Source organism: Metarhizium robertsii (genome assembly GCF_000187425.2).
Source record: "Metarhizium robertsii ARSEF 23 chromosome Unknown MAA_Scf_2, whole genome shotgun sequence".
Taxonomy (NCBI): domain Eukaryota; kingdom Fungi; phylum Ascomycota; class Sordariomycetes; order Hypocreales; family Clavicipitaceae; genus Metarhizium; species Metarhizium robertsii.
Window position 1 is genome coordinate 2,143,473 of NW_011942160.1, and position 19,874 is coordinate 2,163,346.

At 49.8% G+C, this 19,874-nt stretch overlaps 8 protein-coding genes across 8 annotated transcripts; 4 read left to right on the top strand and 4 right to left on the bottom strand.

Annotated features, from left to right (window-relative positions):
• Window positions 1–323: 323 nt before the first annotated feature.
• On the bottom strand, window positions 324–3,754 carry MAA_05780 (mitochondrial processing peptidase beta subunit; the record flags this gene model as incomplete). Its single annotated transcript, XM_007823778.2, has 4 exons — window positions 324–787; window positions 871–2,506; window positions 2,563–3,429; window positions 3,509–3,754. The coding sequence occupies 4 exons, from the start codon at window positions 3,752–3,754 to the stop codon at window positions 324–326; spliced, it is 3,213 nt and encodes a 1,070-aa protein (XP_007821969.2).
• A 5,747-nt stretch (window positions 3,755–9,501) lies between these two features.
• MAA_05779 (Zinc finger domain-containing protein, CCHC-type) lies at window positions 9,502–9,936 on the bottom strand (the record flags this gene model as incomplete). Its single annotated transcript, XM_007823777.1, has 1 exon — window positions 9,502–9,936. The coding sequence occupies one exon, from the start codon at window positions 9,934–9,936 to the stop codon at window positions 9,502–9,504; it is 435 nt and encodes a 144-aa protein (XP_007821968.1).
• A 348-nt stretch (window positions 9,937–10,284) lies between these two features.
• On the top strand, window positions 10,285–10,887 carry MAA_05778 (NADH:ubiquinone oxidoreductase 18.4kD subunit; the record flags this gene model as incomplete). Its single annotated transcript, XM_007823776.2, has 3 exons — window positions 10,285–10,545; window positions 10,599–10,766; window positions 10,825–10,887. The coding sequence occupies 3 exons, from the start codon at window positions 10,285–10,287 to the stop codon at window positions 10,885–10,887; spliced, it is 492 nt and encodes a 163-aa protein (XP_007821967.2).
• A 1,417-nt stretch (window positions 10,888–12,304) lies between these two features.
• Window positions 12,305–13,198, top strand: MAA_05777 (putative protein family UPF0047; the record flags this gene model as incomplete). The annotated part of the gene is made up of 5 exons (XM_007823775.1): window positions 12,305–12,638; window positions 12,738–12,828; window positions 12,888–12,912; window positions 12,976–13,038; window positions 13,103–13,198. 5 exons carry the CDS (start codon window positions 12,305–12,307, stop codon window positions 13,196–13,198), a joined length of 609 nt encoding a protein of 202 aa, XP_007821966.1.
• Window positions 13,199–13,350: 152 nt separating this feature from the next.
• MAA_05776 (cleavage and polyadenylation specificity factor subunit 5) lies at window positions 13,351–14,209 on the bottom strand (the record flags this gene model as incomplete). The annotated part of the gene is made up of 2 exons (XM_007823774.1): window positions 13,351–13,607; window positions 13,672–14,209. 2 exons carry the CDS (start codon window positions 14,207–14,209, stop codon window positions 13,351–13,353), a joined length of 795 nt encoding a protein of 264 aa, XP_007821965.1.
• Window positions 14,210–16,056: 1,847 nt separating this feature from the next.
• Window positions 16,057–17,514, top strand: MAA_05775 (uncharacterized protein; the record flags this gene model as incomplete). The annotated part of the gene is made up of 1 exon (XM_007823773.1): window positions 16,057–17,514. One exon carries the CDS (start codon window positions 16,057–16,059, stop codon window positions 17,512–17,514), a length of 1,458 nt encoding a protein of 485 aa, XP_007821964.1.
• Window positions 17,515–17,960: 446 nt separating this feature from the next.
• On the top strand, window positions 17,961–18,570 carry MAA_05774 (mitochondrial cytochrome c oxidase assembly factor; the record flags this gene model as incomplete). Its single annotated transcript, XM_007823772.1, has 3 exons — window positions 17,961–18,045; window positions 18,105–18,238; window positions 18,319–18,570. 3 exons carry the CDS (start codon window positions 17,961–17,963, stop codon window positions 18,568–18,570), a joined length of 471 nt encoding a protein of 156 aa, XP_007821963.1.
• A 238-nt stretch (window positions 18,571–18,808) lies between these two features.
• On the bottom strand, window positions 18,809–19,848 carry MAA_05773 (DUF28 domain protein; the record flags this gene model as incomplete). The annotated part of the gene is made up of 3 exons (XM_007823771.1): window positions 18,809–19,422; window positions 19,500–19,562; window positions 19,620–19,848. 3 exons carry the CDS (start codon window positions 19,846–19,848, stop codon window positions 18,809–18,811), a joined length of 906 nt encoding a protein of 301 aa, XP_007821962.1.
• Between the last annotated feature and the right edge of the window lie 26 nt (window positions 19,849–19,874).

Sequence of the window (19,874 nt, forward strand, 5' to 3'; positions counted from 1 at the left end):
TTTTCTGCGCCTGCAACTCTTTGCTACCAATATGAGCCTCCTTATTGCTCTGATACCTCAAGTTCAATTCGGCTCAAGCCACATGGCGTGTAGTCTTCGCACCAAACTTAACAAATAAAACCCAAAACGCATTTAAAATAAATCAATAAAAGAAGAAAAGGTGTGATGTGGTGGTGGTGGTTTGAACAGCAAGACAGAAGAGCCATCAAAGGTAATGCCATCGCTCGGTAAGCGCTAGACCAATTTGCATTTTAACTCTTCACATCTTTGATTCTTACTCTTATCCTCTTTTTTTCGTTTTTGTTTTCGATACTTCAGTCTGCTTATAACTTGGCATCGGTCTCTTCAAACTCGCTCACCTGCTTGACAGGTAGGACGCCTGAGCTAGCCTGCAGACTAGCTTTGAACTGGCGCACGTCGGTAATCTTCTGAGCTGTTTCGACTGCGCCGGTATCTTTCGTAGACCCATTTGTTGCGTCAGTTTCGGCAGCCGGAGGAAGTCCGCATTTCTGGATCTTTGAAATAACAGCATTTAGCTTTTCGCTTTCGAGAATCTCGCCGCTTTCAAGATACTCGCGTAAGACGTCAACACTCCTCCGCTTCTTTTTTGGGACATCCTCAACACCTGCTTCTTTCAATATTTCCATGACCTTTGTGTCCAGGCCGCGTGCCTTGAGGTGCACTGAGATGCGAGAACGAGTGCTCGAACAGGGGTGGAAATATGTCTTGTAGAATTGCACCATTTCCGTCTTGGTAAGTGGCTTAACGTGGGCTGCGTCGTGCTGGTCTGTTCCGTTATCTCAATGTCAGCATACTTCATTCATATACTCCAGGTCGTCTGCAGTGTGGTACATGGTAGGCTTCACTCACTTAGCTCGAAGTCGTAATACTCGCCATCAATCTGACCCCAATGTCTCGACGATTCCTGATCGAGATTACGCAGTTTCTCGAGACGTCTCACAATCAGACTTCGCTTGTGATTCTCGAACTCGGAGTCGCTCATCTGCTCAAGCTTCTTTCCAAATTGAACCAAAAAGGCCTCAATTCGTCTGTCAATGTACTTGGGTTTCTGAGTGCTTTGTATCAAGAATCGAAGTCCGGAAGTAGTCGAAAAGGATCTCGTGCCTGAGAAGACGACATACCCAAGTTGCTCCTTGGTGCGAAGTTGGTCAAATGCGGGCTCTTGGATCATCTGTGCAGTAAGAAGGGTCTTTGCTCTGAGTTGACGGTCGCCTTCGTCGCCAACGTAAAACCATGTCTCAATACAATGATTAATAGTTTGAGGATCTTTCAGCTCCTTCTTGTAAACAAAATTGGAACCACGGGGGAGTATGAGCGAGCGAATAATCGGCCACTGAGACCGAGGCAGAGGGCGAGGCCTGAGCATGGACTCGACCATGTCAGTCAACCTGACAGCGTCGCCTCGAGACAGGTTGCCATGTGCGTATACTTCGATGTACAACTGAGACAGTATTTGCTTTTGGAAAAGTCGCACAGCACCAGCAGTGGCGTGCTTAAGCTCGGCTGCCATTTCCTCTACATTGTAACGAGTCTCGGAGTTAAGCCACGACAAATAGCCTCCTATTTGTTGAAAGGACGACTGAAGTTGTGAGTTTTCATAGGCACGTACAAGCCGTTCGTGGACGATATGAAAGCGATCCTCCTGGATATCGAGGTCTCTCATGGTGTTAACCACCTGCTCCAGCATGACGGGGAGTTTCTCATTGTATCCAGAGAGTTTTATGCAGAGCCCTCGCGTATCAAGCGAGGCGCTATACTGTAACCCGGCGAGTGCGGCATCGTATGAATATTCCTCGAGGGCATCTTCGACAAGCTGAGTGAAGAGTGTTGCCTCGACGCAATTCTTCACAGATGTGGAGATAATAGGGTTTTGTAAGCTAACAAAGACGTTTGCTTTGGGAACCCAAAATGTATCGTCCTTCTTCCACCAAGTCCGCGCTCCTTGGTCATTCCGTAAGACCCGTGGAGCCAATGCAGGTTTTGAGACCTCCCTTTTCTCCACGTCAAACTTATTGGGGATGAAGTTGTTCTTGTGCGGCAGATGTAATTCAGGCAGACGCTTATTTTTGGACATTGTGAGGGCCTTTTGGAGTTCGGCCATGAGGCTCGGGGGTATTTTCTCGTGACGGTACTCTGTTCCATACCAATATTCCCTCTTGTCCCAGTTTCCTGGATACTCTTGAGAAACAATGACAAGTCTCATGTTCTCTGGGCGCAACCTTTCCAAAGCCTTTGTAATAAGTGAGGCGTCAAAAGTTCGCAATCGCTTTTGTCCGCTAAGCAACCACTCACGGGGCAAAGGCTTCTGCATGACTGAGCTGATGGAACTCGTGAATTTGCTAGCCAGTGTCTTTTGTTTGAACTTGAAGTCCTGCTCGGCCATGACCTTCTGTTCTTCAAATATCCATTCCTGCGGAGGACTTTCCCGTAGCATTGCGACGTACTGGAAAAAGATCGTGGGGATTTCGAGGTAGTGATCCAATCCCTAAATTCAACAACTCTGTTAGCGTACACGGCCCTGGACCATGCATGACTGGGGACTTTTGTACGTGCCTCCTTGGTGAGCTTCACTTCCATTTCAAATATACTAGGCGATCCAGGGCACACTGGATACGCACCGGCAGATAGGCTATTGGCCCAGCCCTTGTTTTTGAGGTATGAGAAGAGGCTGCCGCGGCCTTCATGCCCAACTAGGTGGCTAATGTATCTGCTCGGTTGCGTCTCAAACATACTCTCCTCATCAATGAAGGGAAACAACAGACTCAACGTTCTTGAGTCCAAGACTGGTTTGGCAAAGCACTGCGTGCCCAGGTCGGCATCACGATACAGTGGTTCCTGGGTCCACCTGTTCGGAGACAGATTCTTGTTTTCAATGCCCGAGAAAAGTTCCACGACCCATTTCTGTAGTACGTCAAGGGGCTCGCGGCCAAGAACAACGAGCTTCATTCGGTTGGCAGAGTAGTGCTTGTCGTGGAACTCGACGAACTTGTCGCGAACATTGATCCCTTGTGATTCGGGTTTCGTCTTGAGCACTTCCAAGTTGCCCGTAGAGAAATGACAGTACGGGTGCTCGGGATTGGCTAGTGACTTGTTCAGCTGGTTTAAGCGCCAGGTATCATTTTGCAAGTTCTTGCGGTTCTCGTCATTCACAGCGTTCAACTCTCTGTCCAGCGTGTTTTCCAAAAACAAGGGCTCAATGAAAAATTGCGCAAAGCGGTCAAGGGCCCCGAAGAGCGGTGACGGATTGGTGTCTGAAGGTTCTTCATCGTTGGCTGGCTTGGCCGCAACCTCAAAGAAGAAGTTGGTGGAAGTAGCTGCCGTGTAGGCATTGCAGCTGCCCGAGTTGGCAGCCAAGTACTGGTTGTATTCGTTTTCCCCGGGATATTTCTTTGTGCCCATGAATAAAAGCTGCGGTGCTACAAGCATTAGCCAATGGGCCAACAAAGAAAAAATAGTGCAAGTACCCGGATGGGCTGTTTATACTGACATGTTCTACACCATGTGCCAAGCCAGGCATCTCTTTGGAATCGCTGAAATTGCCAACATTGACGTCCAAGGCAGCACTGGCCTTATCGGCCTTCGGGTCGTGGACGAGAAGCACCTCTAGCTCGTTCTCGAGGCGGACAACGCGGTAGTCACGGTCGTCGAGCGAAGGCTTTTCGAGGCGGTCCGTCAAGAGAACCACAGGAGCATGGCGGCTGGTTGCCAAGCCCGAGGAATGTGCAGGCGGCATTGTGCAGTTGCGACGCGAGCCAGGCTCACGGAGGACGGGTTGCAAGACGCTGTGCGAGAGTGAAGAGGTCGTCCTGGCTGGCAACGGGGCAGGTCTGGTTGTATATGCACAAACCAAGACGGGATAAGAGAGGTCGACTGGTGCCAGACGGAGCAGGTCCAGGTGCCGTCAGATGATGATGACAGTGGGGTCAATAGGTACATGTACCAGACAGTTCGAGCCAGCCGATGTCGCCAAATGGCCTCTGGGTCTGTGCGATTACTGTATTCCGCTAGTGGATGGGAGGGATGTGGCGGCCCATCGGGTGGGAAGAAGGTCAAAGAAGATATGATGTTGGTGGCGGCGTGCGTTTTTGTTTGTTTGTTTGTTGGTTGGCTTCCTTGTTTGTTTCCCGGCCGTGGTGGCCAAGACCAAATCGATGGGCGCTCTGGCTGGTGGTTTAGTGCCCGAGGACGGCGTGACGACAAGAGTACATGTAGCTGCTCGCTCAAGTTGAAGCACAGGGGTAACTATGTGAGTTGGTGGGTTAGCTGGCAACACGGCAGCTCAGAATTGTGTAATTGGGCCAAGGAATGCCTTGGGTCGAGGCAAGGGGCAATGTCTGGGACCAAAGAGGCGCCACGATGCCGGCGCGGATCGTGCAGAATGGCCTTCGTCTCTGGTATCTGGCTTGCAAGGGCGCTCACTCACCGACTTTGGTTCGGGTACTCGGTGCCAATGCTTGAGTCTCGAGCGCAAAGATGGACCGGCCGCGGGACTGCGGATAGCTCGCCTTTTATATCACCACTGTTGGGTGTAGGCATGGGTATTCAGATGCTCGCCAATGCACAGTTCGTCAAGCAATGTCAAGCAAACAGGCATCCGATTGACACCACAAAGATGGAGTAACTATGCCCAGTCTGGCTTGGCCAGATTTGGAAGGCGTGATTGCTGTGAAAGTCGAGGACTCACTCAGCTTTCATATCCACGTCACCAGCCGCTCACACAAGTCAGGGTGAACCAAAGACTGAAGCGAAGCGTCGTGGACCAGCGCGGAAACCAGCCGCGAAACAAACAAGCAACATCGCTACAAGAAAGCATCAATATGACAATCTCCAGCAGGGACCAAGCAACCGTGCATGGATGGGCAAACTTTGGAACATGGTATCGTTGGTGTGGTCGATGGTACCACTCACACACCCCATACTCGATCCACTTTGCCCATGTTCAACCACCATGTTGGCTGGATGTAGTTATTATTTAATGGTATAGTAGGTAACGTTGGTAGGCTATGTGTGTGTTGTGTTGTGTTGTGTTGTGCTGTTGTGTGCATGTGCAGAGTATCGAGCACACAGTCAGTATGTACACCGCATTTCAACACCTCAATTGCAACCACGACTTCTCCCGCTTCGTTCACCGGCAGCATCTGGACACATCAAGGCCCACTGGTTCAATGTTGGGCCTTCTTCACGCATCACCAAGAGACCCCAGCCTGTCTGGTAGCTGTTGAGACAGCATGCATCTAATTTGGCATACACACACTGCATGTACTACATAGCTCTCGATAGCTGGATCAAGCAGTGAATGTCTATCTGCTCCGGGCACGGTTGCCAAATGCGGCCGGTTTGCAATGTACATGTGAGACCTTGTCACACGGCGTGAGACTCAACCATAGATGTATTCACTGCTTGCTTGTCAACCCGCCTACCAAGATGGATCCGTGGCCTTTTGTTATAATGCATGTGTGTATGTGCGCTGCTGTCTGGCATGCAATTCTCGAAAGTAATGTCGGGCCAACAAATTGTCAACCATTGGCGTTCCGATTCTATGAGCACGACGGAGGTCTTCTGGGCGAACAAATGGGGCCTCGACTGATGTACTCCAAGCCTTCTTCCAGGCACGCCTGAATCGCCAGTCGCATTTCTGTTACGTAGTATTTGCAAAGTTCTTGGTTTGCCTTTGGTCTTGGTTACCACCAGCCTCCAGGTGCGGTGCCCGACTACCTCGCAACGCCTTCTCAAGCACAAAGCATCCATCACGATTCATGTTCAGGGTCGGGTCGATGGGTACCAAGTCGTTGGTTTAGACCTGTCCACTTTGAACATCACCCTCCAAAACACCTTGAGGGCGAGGATCCCGACTGCATGGCTGTGGCACATGCCGTCTGCAGCTCCGACTCCGAGCCGCACTGTTCCAGGTAGATGGGCTGACAGGGGCCTCAAACCTAGAATGTATGTACTCCGTACCTGCATGCATATTGTGGTAGTATTGGTATTTGGTATTGTGGTACTCTGTACTCCGTATCGGGGCATAAATGCTTCCTACAATATGAGGGTCGACTTCCAGGGTTCTGGTTCCCTGGTCCATATTCTCGGGTTCCAAAGTTAACGGGACCCTACCCCTCTGGCTTGCTGTGCCTTCTGGGGTATCTTTCTCCTTTCTATCGCCCGTGCCTCAAGCCAACCCTACTCAAGAGCCCAGCCGCGTTTCCACTCAGTAGGTGGCTACGGGGCATCGTATCCGATAGGGGTCGAGGGCTTAATACATGCGGGTCCCTGAGTCGTCCATTGGCATAGGGAAGATCGAAGTCGGTGATGCCACTCTAGGAACTGCCATCTGAGTGCTCAAGGATCTGGGTATCTAGGCAATGGCATGGCATTAGTTTCCACGTATGTGCGGTGCACGTCCTGGGCATTGAATACTGACGAGAACTTGTATGTACACATGGAGGTGCGTTAAAGGGAAAAGCAAAAACTGTAGGTGGGAAATGCACGGTATGCAGCCCTGCATTAGTGCAAGTAGTGCAAGTACGCATATTGTGCACACCGCAACCTTAGAATTCTATTCCGGAACCTTCCCCGGGCACGGGCACCAGACGCTCTATCCCCAACAACAAACCCCAGATACTACCAGACCCATTGTGTTGTATATAGTATTTTTGGTTTGTAACCACACAACAGATGAGACTTGGTTTTTTCTTTTCTTTTGCATTCGCGCACCCATGTTGAGTAGTAGTATTCACCCGCCGAGCACACTCCGGCGGGCGACGGCGGTGACGCGTTGAGCACCCCATCCGCCTCGAGCTTTGCAAGTTGCTACTATCTGTAATAATCGGCGCCCAGCATACGAAAATGATAATGTTCGGTCTCAATCAGTCGGTCAAGACTATGGCCAGGATTAGCTGGCTTGTCAACAGCCTACTGCATGTTACGTGCCCCATACTCGTGTATACCATCAAGCCGTACGTAGTACGTCCAAGTTCTCTGTAACCATACTGGTCCTCGTTTATGAAGCGACTCAAGGAATTGACTCGTCAGTCTTAGATTGTTGCGAGAACTAAAACTGCGCTCGCAATCATGATTATCTGATATCCAAGGGGTATCCAGCTGAGTGATTATCCCCCACAATCCAAGTCCCGGCCTTGACAGGCAATTCGCCATGGCGCACCTCTCGGTACTAGGTATCCGCGAACACGTACGTGTAGTGACCATGTCATTCAGCCTTGGCTATCAAGACTTGATATTGCAACAGTCAATTGTGAAAAGAATGCTCTGCAATGCCCCCTATAGGCCCTCTCCAATCCCTAGTCTAACGCTCGTCGGTCAATTAAATGCCATGTAGCAGGATCGTAAGAGAACCAAATTGATCCGCGATGATGGCGCGCAGCCCTCTGAACAGCTATCTGAGATATACTCCGTATTGATCCAACATTAGTTATACAAATACCTAGTCTGCAATGCATCACATGGAATAGGAAATGTTTCCATAGAAAGAACCAGGCTTTCTATCCAAGCCTTGATGTGCAACTCATTGCATCCGAGAGTAGCGGACAGGCAATGGCTTTCGCATCCTGGTGAGAAATCGCCTGAGCATTAATGTCCCTTATCTGTCAAGAGTCCGTTACTTCGAGAGTGGGCTCAGAATTTGAGGTTGCTATGAATGCCACCAACTCTTCTCATCACCTTTGGTGAGTAGCCGAATGCACCCATTGCTTCATGTCGTCGCCGTTTTCCAAGTACGAAACGTATGACACGGTCGTACATACGGAGTACACGTTTGCCATATTGGCACACCGAGTGAGTCGTGTTTCGGCATTTGGAATACTCGAGGGCATGAACGACAACTACTCTAATTCAAGCAACGGAAGGGTGGCTACCCCGGCCAAGGACAAGGATTGTTTTTCATGCACGTGTATGATTCGACATGGTACGTAACTGCACTGGTCTTTGGCGTGGGCACTTCTCTGGACCTCTGTATAGGCTCTGGATTCGAGGCTCGTAATCCATGTGTAGCAGGGCGTACCTGGCATAATGGGCTTACTAGGCTATGCTAGCTCTCGGCCCGGGCCTGTTCGGAACCGTATTCTAGTCATGATTTCAATGCAGGTATCGTTAAGGTGTGGCTGTGCTCCACCTGCTGTTGGACTGTTCATCATGCCCTTCTACTTGGGTGTCGGTCGTGGAATACGTTACACGAGGCTGCCCCGGTAGTTTAATAGTCCTTGATTCGGAGCAGATGTTGCCATAATCGAGGTGGTTTCCAAAGGGAAAAAGACCTCTATATTGAAAACTTCTTATCGGTTCCTGGGCGGGCGAGTATTTGATAATATAAATTATGCATCATGTGTCGCCTAGTAGTTTCAAGAGAACGGAGGTGCGTGTGATAGGGGTCGACTCATGCAGTTTTCTCTCCAAGCTGAATTCACTCTGGGTGTCCACGCCAATGGTACGAATTATTTGCGTATAAATTGATCGGTTGACTATGTGCCCCGGCCCACTACTGGTCTTGGATATCTCGGTGGCCACACCTGGGAAACAGGAGTTGACAGGCTTCGCTGGTCACCCAAGACAGGTTCATCGGGTAACGGTCACGAGTGGAAAACTGCCATTGGACAGTATCGAATCAAGTCCCTACTTAGTCCCGGCTCCTTTCGCTTGCCACGATAGATAGGAAACTGACACAATACTGTCGTATTGTATGTTCAATCGCAAAGTTCATCAGCAGCTGTTGATCCAGGGCTTCATCCTCGTAAACGGTTCAGCATTATCCAGATGCCAGTGTAGGGGCATGTATGAGACGGAAACTGCGCTGTAACGCCCAATTGCATTCCGCCGCGGCATGATTATAGCGGTTGTTTGAGGCGCACGCTCCGCTGACAGGAAGCATCGTGGCACGGCCGTTCCAATTATTTCGTATGTAAGAAACAACGGCTTGATGTAATGGCTAGGAAGATGCTGCCCTAGCGCCATACTATGAAAGCGGGTGTCAGAGCGGATATGAATTGAGAAAGTAGCATCGCCACTCTTTACCGAGTTATGCTGTTAGCCCCTTGTACTTCGCTTAGAGCACTCTGAAGCTCTGTGACCAAGTTGTTGGCAGTTGTAGCACTTTATTGCCTTTGTGCTTGGGGATCCTTGGGAACTGAAATTTCCATTGCCAACAGAAGAGATGGAAGTCAGCTTATTTAAGCGAACTTCCTTCTTTTTTCTCTTATCGCGAAATTCCTTCGCCTTGGAAGCTTGATGGCTATGTCGTGACCGCGACTGTGACCGAGATCGGGAGGTTGCCATTCTCTTATTTTCGTCTGACGATCCAGTCGTATGATCTCGGCCAATGGAGTCGCTTTCGTCATCAGAGGTTCGACGTGACTCGTCGCCAGACTTGTCGGAGTTACAACGCTCGTTTGACTGCTTGCGCCTTGTTAGTAGAACCATTTGCAAATTTGCAATGTGAACTCTAGTTCGTTCTCTTCGGCGATTTCCAGGCTATCAACGCACCTGTTCTGTTTTCAGAGGTTTGTGATATGTTCTTCCCTCTGCAGGATTGTCCTCATTTTCATCAGAATCCTTGGACGCGTCGATGTCGCCATATCCTACGTAAACAATATTCAGAGGATGCGACTGCTTCTTGTCTTGGGACTTGTCAATATTAGTTTTCAAAACCCAATGAGTGTCAGCAGCAGAATGCTTTGCTAGCGCTGCTTGACGTGTGGCTTCTTGATCATTGAGAGCTGCTTGTATCAAAGCATGGTCAATGTTAGGATTAATGCGGCCAGGTGCTGGAGAATAATCTAATTTTCGCTTCTTGGACGAAGGAACATCTGAGCCCGGAGATCCGTTAGACGAAGCAGATGCGGCTGCACGCTGCATAAACTTCATCGTCAGGAGTCTTGACGAGACGCCTTTGGGTGTTTCTGGAGCCATTTTGTGGATGTCGAATGAAAGGGTAGAAAATAACAATTCGACGTGAGCGAATAGAGGTTTTTAATTCTTCCTAAAGTCGCTGAAACACATACACCAAAAAAGAAGCAGAACAATGAAATGCCGATACAGACGGGCAAGTTATTTGTTTCTCTAGGTTGGGTGGAAGACTTGGGCACTGAGCTTTTCAGAGTGCAAGCTTCACCTGGAGCTTTTTTTTAAGGATCCCGGAAGAATAATTATTCCGGCACATCATCTTGGGGGATCGAGTAGTACTCCCGACCTCACGCCTAGAATATCTTCTAGTGCAGACCTGTAACCGACAACACTGCGGATTTCGTCTTCGAAACTATGGCGTCCTCTCAATTGAGATCGATTGGCGCGTTCGCACGCCAATTGCGTCTTCCCCGACGTGCATTTACCACCACTACTCGCCAACTCGAGGCTGCTGTCCCTGCAACTTCCAGAACCGAGACTGCTCTAGCAGAAGAGAGTCAAACCAAGCCTATCGAACAGGCCCCAAACCGTGTTGATGTTTGGTCTCGCAGCCAGAAGCCCCGGTCGAATGCTATGACCGGACCTCGTTTTGAACAGACCGACTTTGATCTCCAGGTGAGCGGCCATGCTTGATTTGCCTCGGCATTGTAATGCTAAATGACGGGCAGCCTCAACCTCTGTCGGCTATGGAAATGATACACAAGGAGCCTGTCCGGTGGACACATGATCGCATCGTAGCCTGTGATGGAGGCGGCGGCCCTGCCGGCCACCCTAGAATTTTCATCAACACTGACAAGCCTGAAATCGCGACCTGCAACTACTGCGGTGTTCCCTATGTATGTCACCCAGAACCGTTTCGTATATGCCAAGGGAATCTAACCGAGGAGGAATTAGGCCAATGAGCACCATCGAAAGCACCTAGAGTCCCTCCCCAAGACCTCATATCCTTTGTCATGATTGCGCCAATTCAGCGCGCCATGGAGAGATGAATGGGGCACTTGGGTTTCTTGACAATGTGCAATATAAGATATGAGTGATAGGACTGATTGGAGAGCCGCTGTATTACTTTGCATGCAACCATGCCGAGGATGGGGACTCAATGTATATATTTCCACGAATAGATGTGTGGTTAGCTGATACCTTACCAGCGCCCCTTCAGCTAGTCGCCATGACATGTGCTACTACGATTTATCACAATTCTCGCGCAACGAGGTTATACAGGGCACATTTCCCCACCTCTTGTTCTCCTCGACTAGCACAAATCATTGTAATGATGTATTATATAGAATGAGGAATTGAATTTCAGTGCGCAAGCACTTCAAACATTAGTGTACGGAAGCTACCCTACTGCCCTATTCGGATTTTAATATGGTCCTCAAAGCGATGATTATAAATATTAAACAGACTACTCCCAGTCCACTGATTCTTCCCCTTATTGCGTCATACGTACCGCCAAACATCCAGTCAACGAGCAACCCAAATGACCATTTGGAAAGGTCTCCCAAACTTCTCATAGACGATGTTGCCATTCGGTTTCAGAGCTTTTTTGCTCGTTTATCATCAACTGTGCTCGCCCTAGCAGTGAACATGTTGCCCCAGCCTGTATCAAGCACTGCGACAAACGATTAACATATAAAAGTCAGACTCAATGGAGGCCCTAGCTCAGTAAGCGTAATCGGCGCGGCGCATGTATGAATAATGGCCCCCTAAAGATCCAGACACCAGAGACTTCCCATTGACATGGAGTTGCCAACCGGAGTTTAAGCTGGCCAACTGGAAGCTGGTCCCCGTCTTTATCGCGAGAGCTGGGGGGGTCCGGTTTAGCAACCTTAAGTACTCAAGTACCTAAAGAGAAAGTTGATGCTGGTATAGTTCACATGCAGAACGTTGAGTGACGGTAACATGCGTTAGCTACTTAGACCTACCGGTACCTAGAAGTTATCGCACCAAAAAATGGGCGTGGCCACATGTATTGATGTGTTAGTACCCTTTTATTGCGCGACAGAAGTTACGTAGTGGTCAGCACACGATGGCGACCCACCAGCCAGTTAGGACCCGGATCACGTGGAGGGCCTATCAAGGAGTGCCCAAAGCACCCCGAGCGTTAAATTTTTGAGAGTTATCAAGATTAGTTCAAATCATCAAATATGAAATGAAAAAAATAAAAACAGAACGTTTACTTCTAAAAATTCTAATAAAATAAATCCATCACTTATTCAACTTTATCCGGATTCAGTCTAGTTCACGGAGTACTCCAGAAGATAAAACATTTTATTGACCCAAAGGTGACCTTGACCACACCAGCTATATGTACTAGTTGACACTAACTGGCCCCGAACAAGCCCTTATCGCGTGTGACGGCTGCAACATCGAGATGACACAGCACACATCTCAACATATATCTCTCACCACAACCATTGTGCTTATTCTAGTCCTCTTACTCGCATTCTTCCCGAACTTGTTCCACAGTATCTGGACCCTTCCTTTTACCTTGATCCCGTTCTTCCACTCCTCATCGAAGGGATATACCGGAACCGGAACAATGACGTGGTTCCAGAAGCAGTTCACTCTCCCCGCCAAGTCTCGCGGCTCATACCTCATCACCGACCAGGTCGTGTCTAATCTTCCCGAGATTCGGAACTACAAGGTTGGCTTGCTGAATTTGTTTGTCCAGCATACCAGCTGCGCGCTGAGCTTGAACGAGAACTGTACGTGAGGTTGTACCGGACCTTTCTGGGTGCGACTTTTCGCTTCAAAGCATCGCCTTGTCGCTTTGTGCAACGTCTGAAGCTGATTCGCGATACAAGGGGATGAGGACGTGAGGGCAGATATGAGCGACGCGCTTGATCGCATTGCGCCGGCCGAGGGGCCAAAGGGCGAGGCCTTGTATCGCCATGAGTAAGTCCAGGCTTTGCGGTTCTTGGCACAAGGTCACGTCTGATGCGTTTGGATTGTAGTGCCGAAGGTCCTGATGACATGCCTGTAAGGAAACAGATTTGCAGAGATTGCATTTAGCAGTCCTGGAGACTAACGTGCCTTTAACAGGCTCACATCAAGTCGGCACTGATCGGAGCTAGCGTGACCATCCCGATCAAAGATGGAAAGCTTGTATGTTGAATAGTGATGCAAATATGCCCAAGCATTCTTCAATATTATGCTAACACGCCCAAAGGCTACAGGCACCTGGCAAGGTATCTGGTATCTCGAGTTTCGGGCCAGCAAGCATCAGCGTCGGATTATGGCTACCATTCAGGGAGAAAAGGCATAGAGAAATAAATTAAATCAATGGCTGAATTAAATGCAAGAAGGAGCCACGTTGTTTTAGCACACGGTCTCCATTGTCTATGATACAACGGTTGTAGTAGTGATTTCGCCGAACGCCATCGCCTTTTACCTATTCCAACGCACCATAACCATCACCTAAATTGTACCATTCTCTTCCTTCATTTCCATGTCTTCGCCAGCCAAAACTTTTGTCTTGGGTACATAGCCCTCGGGGGGACCAGCACCAGGTGTCATGGCCACAACATTGCCATCTTCGTCAACAAACTCAAAATTGTAGCGGCTGAGAAGATGCGGAATTGCTGAGAGCTGTGGTCCATATCTAGCAGTGTTGTCGTAGAGCTCGAAAAGCGGTACTGCAAGGAGCTTCATATTCTTTGGTACGCTCAACACTTCTATCAGATCAGGCGGGTTAGTAGTCGACTCTGTGGATTCAGCAGGGCGTGTCTTGGGACATACTTGTTTTGGGCAAGTGAATGAAATAGAGTTTCTTGCATTCCTTTGGCCGTGTGACATGGGCGGGAACAAAGGGATACATGAAGGTCTCGAAGTTTGGTCGCCACCATTGCGCGAGGCAGTCACCAACTTCCCAGTCCCCAGCTTCTTCGCCTTCACCTATCCGGCCCACAGGGGCCAATCTTTCGTCTAATCTAGCCTTGAAGCCTGCTTCCTCGTCGTCTTCGGGCCGCAGATAGTCTCCAGGGAGCTTGAAAAAGGCGTTTGCGATCTGAAGCATCAAAATATGCGGGTGGTTGTGCTCGTGGCACACGAGGATGCCCTCACATGTACGACGCATGCCATGCTCAGAAAAATGCTCCTCCAGGCGCTTGAGCCTTGCAATTACAGAGGGGTCTTCTTCAGGCTGTGTCTCCTTGACACCGAAAGTATAGTTTGATAGAGGGTACAGTGTGACCTTGTCTGGCTGCTTCGAGTTGAAATCAAGCGGTATGATGGGTGGATAGGCGGACTGCTGCGCAGAGGGCGGTATTGTTGACATTTTCGAGACAATTCGGTCGAGTCGGTAAAGAGTGCCAGTGTTTGTCTGAAATTGAGGTATTGATGTGTGCGCAACGTTATGTGGTCATGGGCTTTCACAGTTGTGTGGGCAAGAGTGTAATCTGGCGGTTTGCTTGCTGAGCTTCATAAATGTAAGCTTCAGGGCAGCCTCGTACCTGGCAGAAGGCGTTGCTTGCGACGGCAACGACGAGGTGGTTGCAAAGGGAAGGCGGTGTGGGGGGCCTACCAATTGGCCGAGTCCCTGGCGATTCAGTTCAAACACCAACATAAAGTACTTAAGTACCAAAGTATCAGGCTTTAAGCGCTAGCATGTACTCCGTAGGCCGTTGTTCTTTGGAGGATCACGACCACCAAGTAAATACTCGATACGCCGTAACATGTCACGGATTTTAGTGTCGACTCTGCAATATCCAGGCGCTCTATAGATAAATTGCTTTTCATTTCAGCTGTCTTTTGTGATACAAATCATGAACAACACTTCAAGTCGATACAAAGGGGGCATACATGCAACCACAAACAAGTCAGCAGATGTCCGGATTAAAAAGCTCGATGCAGCACAGCCCTGCTTGGATATTCTCGAACAATGCTGTGTCTCCTTTGACCAGTCCTGATTTGAAGGCTCCGTCTAATATAGTGGCACGCGTGACTCTTCTTCGTTCATCCCATCACCCGCATTGTTCGGTTTGGGCTGTGCAGAAGTCACATGCATCGTCATGCTTCAACGGTACCAGACCCGACAACCAGTCGAACTCGACGACATTGGCCGTCAGCCTCACCTACGGCCAGTCTCGGCTGAAATAGCGGAAAGTACGGAGTATGTGCAGCTGGCTTCTCGGGGCTGTGGAATGGTGGCATGGCCAGTGCTGCAGTGGCACTCGAGCATGCATCACCCGTTGTCGCGCTGCATGTATATGTAGTAGGCAGCAACCGACTTGGCAAGGGACAGTGTTGCGACCATTTCACCTGAATGGTTCCAGTAGGCGTACTGAGATGATGAGGAAATCATACTGTCGTCGTAGCGAGTAGGGCTGAGGCCGTGTTGAGCAAACCAGCTGCAGGAAAGTGGTCATGATAGTTCTAGGTAGATTAGAGGCGGCCCATGTCTGGCAGTATGCTCGAGTCCCTAGGCTGCATAAAGTAAGTACTTAGTAGACAGTTTTGCCCAAATGGACCAGCAGTATGCTGCATTCTTTGAGAACCCTTGCGTTTGCAATGTTGTTCGGTTGTTCTCTTGCGGAGCGAGTAGATCAAACCACATGCGCAATGAATGTACTTTACGGTTGTCACCGAAAATACGGAGTACGTACCATGCCCAGACACGGAGCCGCTTCTGGACAAGATTGAATCTCTGCCGTGGTTGAGCCAAGGCACCAAATCTATCTGCCCAAGTACTCCGTACCTGGCCGCCTTTCCTGGCTGCCTGGCACTGCTAAGTTTGCTTCAGCACGAGACACCGTCTTTTGACAGGCCACATGTGCAGGCCGGGCTCATGCGCACCAGGTCGATCCTGCCAACCCCATGTGCAGCTTCTCCTAGTGCCAGGCGATTGTCCTGACATCGAACCTACCCCGCCACCTTCCATCTCCGGAACCGCTGATCCCTCCACATCATTCACGCGAAGCCCATGAATCCAACCTCCGCGGCGTTATACTGGTACTCTCCCGTCATTTCCTGCTGGCGAATACTCTGCTGGCATCGCGCTGTTCTTTTCCATCTAGGGCGGCATCAATTACCCGGCGCCTTGTGTTGCGCAACTGCTTTCCTGTTGCCTGCTCTGTTGCCTAGCCGCAGCACAGAGAGCGCAGGCACAGTGTACTCACATTGACTATGCGAGGGACAAGTACGAACACAACTGCTGGGTTGGGCGCCGTTGATGACCTGCCCGTCCTGTCAGAACCAGACCTCTCCGTCTCAACAGCACCGGCATTTAGTGCTGGATCCGCGGATGGTGCCGGATCATCAATATCGTCGGAGAAAAGCGACTCGAAACCACCCAGAAGCGCAATGCGACGATCGTCTAGTATTCCCAAACTTCCACAGAGCCCGCGTCGAGTACGGTTTGATTTCATGGGCGAAGAGGTGCTCCCAACAACATCTCCTCAGCCTAGTGCATTCATTTCTGCACGCATTTCTTCACCCGACCCTATGGGCGATGGAGCAAATTGCACTTCTCGTCTTGCCACAGAGCCTGGAGAGGAGGAGGATGAGGAGGAGGGAGAGCAAGCACCTCGTAAAGTCTCGTCATCTGACGCACTGCGGTTTCTGTCCAGGGCTCCCTTGGAGGAGGATGGAACTGTTTGGACAGTAGTCAATTCAGACCCGGACGAAGCTGTGCCGGATCAGCCGCATTCCTTGCAAGAGAGCCAGGCTGTTGACACTGCCCCAAGTATGCCAACCACTATGATGACCACACCGGACACGAATGTCTTGGGACCAACACGGACTGCCACAACACCCGAGCCCAGCCGTAAACATACTTTCGTCGGCGATATCAAAGGCGCGTCATCCAATTCTGAAGAAGATTCGTCAGACGACGACTTTCTTGCAATGGCTAAGCTCAAATCACCTGTGTCATCAGTCTCCCGGGCTCAAGCATTGCTATCTCCTACAAAGTCGAGCCAGCAAGCTACTTCGGTACAGCTAGGCGACCAGAGCGGAGTGTCGCCAAAGGCCAAGAAATCAGCTGCTAATAACGCCAGCGGCGAAGCTACACATGGAGTGTCAGCGACAGAAGAGGATGAAAACGAGGTGTTTCATTTTGAAGAAGAAGGCTTACAATTACCTGAGCGGCCGCGTCAAACCCGAAATCTGGCCGCGCACATTGATCCCGACGACGGGCAATCCGACGACCATGATGAAGAGTCAAGTGGCACCCCCACTCCTCAACCGCTGAGTCTGTATGCCACATCGCCGGCAGTTCCAATTACAAGGCCAGTAAATCGAGACCGAGAGCAAGATCCTACGACACCTTCAAGGATCAAGTTTGAACCCAATACTGTCGGTTCTTACAAGGGCAGACCTTTAACGATTTCCATCCTGCGAAACCCCGAGATACTGTCCCAGCTGGAATCTGCTCAACCTGTCAATGAAGTTGTAGGTAGCGTTCATCACCGTGGCCCTGCGGATGCATTCAATCCAGCCAGTTTCCCAGAAGGCGCCGAACAAGCCATGGCCTTCAGCTCTCCAAGAAGCTTCAGTGAGCGGCTCATCATTGAAGACATGATGGAGGCAGCCAAAGCCAGATCTCTAGGTTCCGGTGCTGGACCGACAGAGCATGGGCAGTGATGAATTGTCAGGGCGGCTCTCTTTTACCTCTACTGTATTCAATTTAAGTTGTTCGTCTGCCCTTTAGGTCTTTTGTGGGGGAGGGGGGCAAGGATATAATCAAGGCACACAAGGAAGAAAGCGGCATTATAGAGGCGTTGAATTCTGGGAATTACTATGAATCATGGCGGAGTTAACAGACATAATGGCAAGGGCAACCATCGACCGACGTCGTTTTCCAGGGATGGATTTGTATCAATGACTGCAGACGGCATTTTCCGTCACATCATGCATCTATGTAGTGCGAAATATCTATTATCAGTCGCACCTAACTCACGAAACAATACACTAAATGCATTTTAACCAGGAAGGCATTTTACCTGTAAAACACCAGTCGTCCCAGCTGCCGCACCATATCGTATTTGAGATGACATGGAGTGAACCTCATGGTAGTATTGCATCGGGCCATGGGCGCTAACGTTATCGCTATCGCTGGAGGCGCCTGGTCAGCTTTGTACGGAGTACGGAGAGTGGACTGGTATTACTACCTAGGTACCTAGGTAGTGGGCTGATTGGGCCTTAACAACCTCAGCTGTACTTACTTTATGTAGCTTTCCACCCTCTGCAATCTCCATCCTGGACATACAACTTCACCATCAATCCCCGCAACATCGGTCCAATCCTCAATATCCAACCGCACACGCGGCTAATCACAATGGGCGGTCTAAACCTAGAGGTGTTCAAGGTAAATTATTTTGCGCATAGCCCCTTTCCCAAACGCCACAGGCTTTTTCAAATTCGTAACCGAAATTTCTTCCGGCACAGTTTGGCATGTATGTCATGTTTCCCATCGGCATCATGTACTACTTCGGCACGAATCTCGATGATCGCTTCTCGGTACCGAATTTCTGGCCGAGACCCGAAGAGTGCAATAAGCTTCCGCGCGACAGGGACGAAGTCAAGGCCGAGTATGAACGTATTGTTGCGCGACAGAGGTTTCGACAGGCCCAGCTTCAGGAAGAGCAGCGTCAACGGGCTTTGTTACAGGGAAACCGGAATAACGGAAGCGACTCTTGAAAAAAAAAAATGCTGCAGGGCCGATATGAATATATTGTTTGTGTGTGAAGGGTGATGGCTTGCGATTGTACGATATAGAATGCTTGCGACACTAGAAGGATGTGTACTACGATACGAACCATGCATGGAGCGGCGTTTGGAATCCCCCCTTGGCAAGGAAAAAATTATTGCCCATATTCTACTTGACATATTTAAAATTGTACATCCAGATCAAGTTTCGTCGCTACCGGGGTCGTGTTCATACATCTATGTGCCTCTCTACCCTCTCCCACTCTTCCTCGGTAATGCTACCTTGGTTGATGTTTGCAAAGATTGCTTTGACTTCGGGATACTCTCGTAGCCCAGTGAAAAGCGCATCTAAGCTTTCCACAGATTGCTCGGTGTCGATTGCAGTCTTGGTATCTTCATTTGCAGCCCAGATAATGTCCGATTCGACGACCTCGAGCCCAAATCTCTTCGAGAGTGCTTCTGTGATGGCCATCAATTGCGCTGGCTCTGTCAACACCAGCAAGTCCCCGTCTGGTAATTCTTCTACGTCGTCAGCTCCGTCGTGCTCAATCGCCTCTTCCAGAAGATCAGACAGTGTTGGTCCGCCCTCCTTGTTCCTGAATATTATTCGGCCGCGCCTCGAGAAGTAGAACGAAGTTGAGCCAGTGACGCCGCCAGCTTTTTTGACAACAAATTTGAGGTCTTGCAAGGTGCGGGTCTTATTGTCGGTTTCTATATCCGTGATCAGTGCAATATTAGGCGGCATGAGTACTTCGAGTGTCATTGATTCCAGTTGCGCTCCGGCTGCTGATCGGCCTTGGCCGCGGGCGATTGCTGCTTCGACAAGGGCCTTCGGAACGCTCGCTGGGGCAAATTGTTAGAAAAATAATATTCCCTGGGGTTTATCAGCGCATGGGAATTTGGGCAGCCGCCTTACTTGCCTTTGGTGGCCGCCGCTATGGCATTTGCTAGCTGTGGGTTAAATTTGACGTCTTCCCCGTACACTTTGAACAGTCATCAGCTCCTTCAACTCGACAAGGCGGGTTTGCAACGTTACTAACTTCGCGAGTACATTGCAATAAGCTTTGTGAATGCTGTTCGCTCCGCCATTTTCTTCTTATCCGTTACCGCCTTGATGTGTTTGGTCTTGGACCACTTATTGTGGCCTGCCAGCATCGTCTGGCTGGTGGAAAATGATCGCAGGCATCGTCGACAGAATTGGAGTCTTGCAGGCGGTCGGGACACAACTGTGGCAAGGGGTAGTGCTAAAGGAATATTTGCTATCGCCATGACGGTCTCCTATGAGAGCACTGCGT